Genomic DNA, 8,064 nt, shown 5'->3' on the forward strand with positions numbered 1-8,064 from the left:
TCGTGGGCTGGGGAAAAACTCGTAAGGCTAAAACGACAATGTCTTTAGAAAATTTTCAGTGCTCGTGGCGAGCTCTACACTACGCTTATCAACAGAAGATGACAGTTAGTTGGCGGGGGTATCCCTGAAGAGCGTGGGACGAAGACTTGTCTGCGGGTAGAACTTCGGAAACACCCTTAGTTGGCGGGCGAGCAGGAAGTTATATTTTCCCCCTCGATAAACAGGTGCTAAAAAGAAGATATAGGCTGCTTTTTCGTGGGATAAGTGGTGTCTTTAAATGTTGCCAGTGGTCGTGAGTCTCCGCGACGGCATGGTGGGGACAGTGGCAGCCCTTCCGTATATATTTTCCACTCACAACCGTCCGCATCTGGCGGACTACTTTTCAGTCTTCGAAATATAACAGTAGTAATGGCGTGACTGCTTAGAGTAGCTATTCCCGAGCCTAGCGAGCGCATTGCACGACTTGGTCCGAGTGGAGTGGAACCCAACAGACGGGCCTGTTGCTCGCCCGGGCAAGCAGACCGCGGATTTCTGTTTTGCGAAGCGTCTACCGTGGACCTAGGCGCGCAGTTGGGCAAACAAAGTTACATCTATAAAGTTCCCGGCTATTTTTGTTCGTTGGTGGAACCCTTTACCTCGATGATCCTTCGCCCTTCTTGGCNTATAAAGTTCCCGGCTATTTTTGTTCGTTGGTGGAACCCTTTACCTCGATGATCCTTCGCCCTTCTTGGCATGCGGTCACCGAGCGACACGAGCTTCAGAAGATATGCAGATCGTCGCTCCCTCTCACAAACACGAGAGAATTGTAGGACTATCTAATGATGTCTCTTCCATATGCTGGCCAGGAAACTTGGAGTCGACTAGCCCATCCGACGGAACGAAGTCGCCCTCGACGGTCACGGGCCCAGAAACTGCCGCTCCGCGTCTTCCTTGCTACCACTATTTTCGTTGTAACAACATTAGTATCATTATCCATATGCAAAGCTATGAACAGAAAAGGCCAGTTGTCGGGAGTAACACGCCGCCAGTTGGCTGAGGGCGGGGAAGGCATCGATGAAGATGAGCATTCCATCGTAGAAGGCTGCTTGGATTTGGAAGAGGAGATGGGGGTTTTGCAGCAAAGAGCGTTTTCCAGTTCTGAAGGTGACTGGTCAACCCGGTTAGCAAGTCTAGTGTCAATGCTGTCAGAGGCCGCGGCAGCGAAGGAATCAGANGCCTGAAGATGGTGAGCTGGGAAGTATGCTTAGTCCTTCACTGCAGGCATCTGGTCAACGCGTCCGAACCGCCGATGTTAACCCTGGTCTCGACCCCGACTCCTGGTTAGAGTCGATTCCAAGCATTGATTCTCACCCTGAACAAGAGGCAAGGGGTGAGCCGTCCCCGGTTACTGATGACGGGTCGATGGCTGGGCAAGTGTTAGCATCACCTGCGTCGACGCAAGGGCATCCAGAAGGCCTCAGAGAAATCCTTCAGACTGGCGACATTCGGAAGCATCCGTATGTTCGACTGCCAGTGCTGGAGGAAGATGTTGTTCCTAAATGCATCCGAGTATCTGCCCTCTTTAGTAAAGACCAAAAGACGTTTTATCAATATGGCTATCTTGTCACAGTGCGGGAACTACTTCATCGCAGGAAACTCAGCCAAGAAGATGCAGATTCTCTTGTACAGACAATCGAGCGTCTGGTGGCCACATCCTGGTTTAAAAGCAAAAAAGGACCAACCGGGCCGTCTCCCATTTGTATTGTCGATACTTTAGGCATGTATTTCTTGGCGTTCGATGCCATCATCTGCGCTGTCGAACTTCTGGGGGACGCCATGCAACTCCCTCTCTGGTGGGAGAAATTCACAGCAAGCTTCACCACGAGTTTTCCCCTGGCCTCTCCAGGGTCACGCGGACGTGAAGTTACGAGATTTCACATCGTTTTGGCAAGACGCCTTTCCGCTGCCCTCGAGATTTACAAAAGGGGAATGCGCCCTCCACTTCCGGAAGTAGTAACCCTGAAAAAACTGCTATTCTGCTATCCACTCGGCCGTCATAAATTCAAAAGCCTGTACTGGGCTCCGTGGCGAAAGGATGGAGGGTGTTAGGTGGAGGCAGTGCCTACAGCATGCACCTTTATCTTGTTTGATATATGGACATCTGATATAAGAGGGCACTTGCAGAATGCCTCTTCATATCACTCCGAACCGTGTCACTGAACATGGCAGTAGGTTGCTCATGCAGGTCAGCAATGTAGGTTCACTGCGTGGACACCATGACATGCCGTTGAAGCGGCAATGCTCTTCTAGAATAGACTGTGTGAGTGCCTGTAAGCGAGCTTCTATTGCTCCCCCATGCTCGTATGCCGCTGCTTCCTTTTAGCCTTCCCCGGTTGGCGAGCGTCAGCTAGCCAACCGGCCAACGCATTAACCTGCAGAGTTTCACGCTGTGTATCCTTGCAGTATGGTAGACAAATTGCGACAAAAGTTCACATTGGCACGGAAAAGCGTGCCATGCCTAGAGCAAAGGGCGCGTTCTTTCGTGTGCGAGGGGCCGGTAGCTCCTCCAGCAAACATTATTTGCTGGCCGCCAATGAGGCCGTACATTTCGTTTCCTTTAAATTCCTTTTCACAATAATGCATTGACCTTTGCAGGTCGAGTTGCCCGGGCGGCGATGTTCTTTGAAATCCGCAAGTTGTAGGTTAGTTTATTTGTTTCCTCCGGAAGCCTGGNGCCCGGGCGGCGATGTTCTTTGAAATCCGCAAGTTGTAGGTTAGTTTATTTGTTTCCTCCGGAAGCCTGGTAATTTGTACAAATAATGATGCAAGGTGCAAGAGTACTCCAGTTCTAGCTGCGGTAGGGTTGCAACACGAGCTTCCAGGCGGATGATGCGCAGCAGAGGCTGACGAACACTAAGCTTCGCGTGCACCTCCCAGCGTCTTGCGACAGCGTCGACGGCAGTGCAGCCTGCATATAGGAAGTAGCTGCGCAGCTTAGTAGTATACGAGGGAGCATTGCGCACAAGTCCTAGGAGGAATAGCCAATAAAAGCAGTGGCCTTCTTGCCTATCTGGAAACGAGAAATGGCAAACTTTCTAGCCCATTCATCCAGCTTTGTCGATTCGGGCGTGCATCAATTGCTTTCCATCCACAGCCTGCACAAGGAGTCCATCATGCAGATGCTTTCACAGCCTTCACGTCAGCGCATTCACGACAAGTGTTTTTGCAGACTTGCGACACAGCATGAACAGAAGCATAGCCTGTTAGTGGAGCCTGATTCAATTCCCTCCATCGACGGTCATGCCTTCTCTGCAGCCGTTTTGGTTGCCGTCAATAAACTCTCTTGGGCCTGCCAGCACCTCCATGTAGCTGGTGCTGATATGGCGCGACCGCAAGTCCTTTTACAAATGCATACTACCAAGGTAAACGCGGCTTTTCTGTCCACCAGTCGAATAAATCCTGCCGAATGCACAAAGCACGCCCTAGGGAAATTCTCGTGCTTCACGCAAGAAGGCTGAAATCTCCTTCTAGGAAGCAAACTCCCGGACAGGCAAGCGAATCACACGAGCACGGGAATCCACAGCAACCAGAGATGGCGAACAATGCAGGAGCTTCTCAGACTCATAGGGGCTGCAAAGATATGGTTTGGCTCCACTACCACCCAGCGCACGCTTGACAGTCTCCTGCTTGGGACACCCATCTGCTGGCTACCCAAGGTTAAAATTCCTTTCCAGCCCGTTTGCCCGTATCGCGTGTCCTGCACTCACGCTGAAATGGTCATAACAGCTGCAGTCTTATGTTCTTAGTGCCTTTGGTGCTCTAGACCGTTGGCTCGCAAACGCTTGCAACTAATCCATGTAGAACTTGCGCAAAAAAAGCAGAACGCCCGAGGCCCATGTCATCCCGTGCACCGAGCGCTCCTGTGCACTAACTTCTGCTCTCCTGCTTTTCTGCCGCAGTCTGCCCTCTATGGGGGCTCCAGGCTAGGTCGGCGATGTCACCACCTGCCGGCACAGACTGAAGCTCTGCCTTTGCAAGTGCCGTGCAGGTCCGGAATCCTTCTTTGCTTGTTGACGCTGTCGAACACTCCGTGGAAACGCGTCACCTCTTCCCACCTCTGCTTGCAGTGCCCCTGCAGCGTCAGCAAAAGCGGAGCAACGCATGTTTCGATTTCTCTTCTGGGAAGGTGGGCAATTCCGTCCCGCTGACAATGTATCTAACAACGCTTGTTTCACACCGCCTTCATGTAAAGTCTGACCTTCTTCGTCTAAAGAGGGGAGCACAGTTTGTGGCGTACCAGCGCAACACATATTCGCGCCCTTCCCAAGTTGCTCTACGTCTACCTTCACTTCCGTACCACGAGTAGTAAATCGTATAGCATTTCTGCCGTCTTTCTGCTCGGAATAGATGTCGATTATGCCGATCTTCCCTGCATAATCAGTTCCGTCAGAGTCATTGACGTAACCTTCGCAACCGGCTGAGTGCGGGCAGATTGAGTAACGAAGCGCAACCTGGCTGCGCCTTGGCTTCTCGCTGAATTTTGCCGAGTTTTTCTCACTCCATACGTCACTCGCCAGTGGAGTGCGTCCTCACTGCAGCTTCATTTGTTGTTCTCGCGGACTGTGCTGCGTTGTGGAAATTCTGCACAGCATTTGCCTGCAACTAGCCATCTCGTCGACAACGGCCCAGCACCTACTCGCGCAAAATGATTGAATCATTGCATAGCTTCGATCCGCTGCCCCTCTTGGCTTAAGGCCCGCTTTGCCTTCTCAGGTTTTTCTCTGCTTTCGTCCCTTGCTGAGTTTGTTCCCCTACTGAACCGCGCCCTTTTGCTCTTTCCGTTTAGTGCTCGTTGCTACACAATTGCGAGGCAGATTTCCCTTGCAGTGTAGCTAGTAAAAGCAGCATCCTCTTCTCTGGGAGCGTGCAGGCAACAGTTTGGACGAGTGGTGTTGCATACCAACTATCGCCGACGAGCAGGCTGAGCAAGCCTGGCCGTCCGTCCCTGTGCTATGCTGGACATCCTTGCACTCGACATTGAGTTGAATGCTTAGCAGGTGCAGTACTGCAGGGGGAATCTTTATTTGCTAATGGCCTTTCTGTTCGCCTTCTCGGAAGTCGCATGGGGTCGCCAGGCCTTTCAATCTCGACCCACTGTGATGAGAGATATTAGACTGCCCGGGCTTACGAACTCCTCAGCCGAAGATGATTTTGTGCGACGGTCTGCTTAGCATTGCTACTCGCATTTTCACTAGTCGGCAGGTGGGCTAATGGCGGCCATCTACGTCTTAACAGTTTTCTGTGGTCTTAGTGTTTGCATCAACCGAGGAGTTGAACAGGCTTATCTGTGATGCTGCCTTGCGCCAGAAGTTGGTGCGTTGTGTGCTGCAACTAATGGCACCCAGTCTTCACTCCTCTCCATCCCCAGGCGGGTCTCCTGCCCCGCCGTGGCAGTGGCACCTGACGACTGAAGGGGTCGCTTGCTCCATTTTGCAGAACTGATATCCTAGATCATCTGATTGTATTGCAGCTTACGACTGTCCTCGGCTAGTATCGAGAAATTCTGGTGCATTTCGTGCTCGTAACGGCAAGGCAAACGGCACGCTCTTGTCACAGCTGCAGAGGAAGGCGACCCCCCAGCTTTTGTCTTTGTGGAACCAGTAGCCCGCGGAAAAACGAGAAAAAGGCTATAGCAGAGATGCCTGTGGAAGGCTGTTGGCGCTTGTAGAGAGCCGCGCACTGCGTTTCTCAAGTGAAGGTGAAGGTTAATAGGCTGAGGAATCCCGAAAGAGCATGGTTCAAAAGACGTGGTTTCTCAACGGGTAAAATTGAAGGCGAAGTGCAACACCGAAATGGCCCATAGGCAGTGGGCACTGATGCCGTTTCATTTTTGCCCACAATCAACAGGCACTACAAAAAAAAATCTGCCTCGTCCCTGCCAGGAAAAAGTGGTGTTGCGGTAAAAGTTGCCAGTGGTCGTCGTCTCCCCCAACGCACGACTGTGAAGCAGACACCCGAAACATCTATACTTTTCTTCCACTAATATCCCCACTTCCGGGAGATATTTTCATTATTTAACACCATAGGTAATATTAGCTGGGTTTGTTAGAGCAGCGCAAGCCAGCACTGGTAAGGGCGCCGCATGGGGTGGGCCAAGAATTGATCCTCAAAGCCCTCCCTGGCACCACAGTGGATGGACCTGTTGTTATCTCTGTCAAGAGCATGGGAACTTTTTGTTTTATGAAACTTCCACGGTTTACAGAGTTACATAATTCGGCAAATATATTTACCTCCCTAAAGTTCCCGATTACTTCATTCGATAGGAGAACCCTTCACATCGATGCGACCGTGTCTTTGCGGACATTAAACGATCAGGATTTTCAGGAGACACAGAATTAGTCTCTGCCTTTGAAAAAAGCGAGAGAATTGTAGGGCATTTCAATGATGTCTACTTCGTACGCTGGCCAGGAAACTTGGAGTCGAGTGGCCCATCAGACGCAACCAAGTCGTCCTTCACGGTCACGGCGTCAGAAGGTGCCGCTTCGTACCTTCCTGGCTACGGCGATTTCCCTTGCAACAGCATTTGTATGGTTTTCCATGTGCAAGACTCTGTTTAACAGAGACCAGCGATCAGGAGTGACACGCCNACAGCATTTGTATGGTTTTCCATGTGCAAGACTCTGTTTAACAGAGACCAGCGATCAGGAGTGACACGCCGCCAGTTGGCTGAAGGCGGGGACGGCATCGATGAAGATGAGCGTTCCATCGTAGAAGGGTGCTTGGACTTGCAGGAAGAGATAGGGGTATTGCATCAAAGTGCGGTCTCCAGTCCTGAAGGTGACTCGTCAAGCCGGGTAACGGCATTAGTATCCATGCTGTCGGAGGCTGCCGCAGCGACGGAATCAACGCAAGTTCCTCGCGCTGACGAGCGGCTGTACTTGAGCGAGCAGTTGCTGGAGGGAGGAAGTGGTCTTGAAACTAAAGGTGATGGAATCGTACGTCTGCAGACTCCTTTGATGCAGGCATACGTTCAACGCCGTCGATCCGCTGTTGTGACCCCCGCCCTGGACCCCGACTCGTGGATAGAGACAATTCCAAGCAAGACCGCCGAACCCGAACGAGAAGCAAGAGATGAGTCTTCCTCGGTTATTGATGACGAGTCGATGGCTGGGCAAGCGTCAGCATCACATATGTCGATGCANATGAGTCTTCCTCGGTTATTGATGACGAGTCGATGGCTGGGCAAGCGTCAGCATCACATATGTCGATGCAAGGGCATCCAGAAGGCCTCAGAGAGATCCTCAGTGTTGGGGGCACTCGAAGTCATCCATATGTCCGGTTGCCAGTGCTAGAGGAAGGTGTTGTTCCTAGGCTCCTCCGAGTATCCATCCTATTTGACAGAAGGCATAGGAGCCATTCACCCCATGTCTACCTGGTCACGTTGCGGAACTTATTTGCAAGGAGGACACTCAGCCAGAAAGATGCAGATATTCTCGTGCATACTGTCGAGCGGCTTGTGACCACATCCTGGTTTCAAAGCCGTAGAGGACCAAAAGGGCCATTTCCGATTCGCATTGTCGATACCTTAGGTACTTATTTCATGTTGTTCGACGCCATCGTCTGCGCTATCGAACTTTTGGGGGACTCCATGCAACTCCCTCTCTGGTGGGATAACTTCGCGGCAACCTTTAACACGGATTTCCCTTTGCCCACTCCTGGGTCATGTGGACACGATGTTACGAAATTTCACGCCGACTTGGCGAGACGGCTTTCCGCTGCCCTCAATATTTACAAGAGGGGAATGCGCCCTCCACTTGCGGAAGTAGTAGCCCTGAAAAAGCTGCTGTTCTGCTTTCCACTCGGCCGTCATAAATTCAAAAGCCATGCCTGGGCTCCGTGGCGAAAGGATGGAGGGTGTTAGGTGGAGGCAGTTCTTAACTCATGCACCTTTATCTTGCTTGATTTATGGAAATCTGATGTAAGACGGTATTTGCAGAATACTTCTTCAAATCACGCCGAACCGCGTCACTGACGTGGCATTAGGATGCTCATGCAGGTCAGTAATGTAGGTTCACTGCATGGATG

At 51.5% G+C, this 8,064-nt stretch overlaps 2 protein-coding genes across 2 annotated transcripts; both read left to right on the forward strand.

Moving 5' to 3' along the window:
- Window positions 1-1,239: 1,239 nt before the first annotated feature.
- Window positions 1,240-2,088, forward strand: EMH_0016430 (uncharacterized protein; the record flags this gene model as incomplete). Its single annotated transcript, XM_013500641.1, has 1 exon — window positions 1,240-2,088. The coding sequence occupies one exon, from the start codon at window positions 1,240-1,242 to the stop codon at window positions 2,086-2,088; it is 849 nt and encodes a 282-aa protein (XP_013356095.1).
- A 4,559-nt stretch (window positions 2,089-6,647) lies between these two features.
- EMH_0016440 (uncharacterized protein) lies at window positions 6,648-7,331 on the forward strand (the record flags this gene model as incomplete). The annotated part of the gene is given in 2 exon segments (XM_013500642.1): window positions 6,648-7,178; window positions 7,182-7,331. Coding segments are annotated over 2 exon segments (681 nt in total).
- Between the last annotated feature and the right edge of the window lie 733 nt (window positions 7,332-8,064).

Source organism: Eimeria mitis, genomic scaffold, assembly GCF_000499745.2.
Source record: "Eimeria mitis Houghton genomic scaffold, Emh_scaff567, whole genome shotgun sequence".
Taxonomy (NCBI): domain Eukaryota; phylum Apicomplexa; class Conoidasida; order Eucoccidiorida; family Eimeriidae; genus Eimeria; species Eimeria mitis.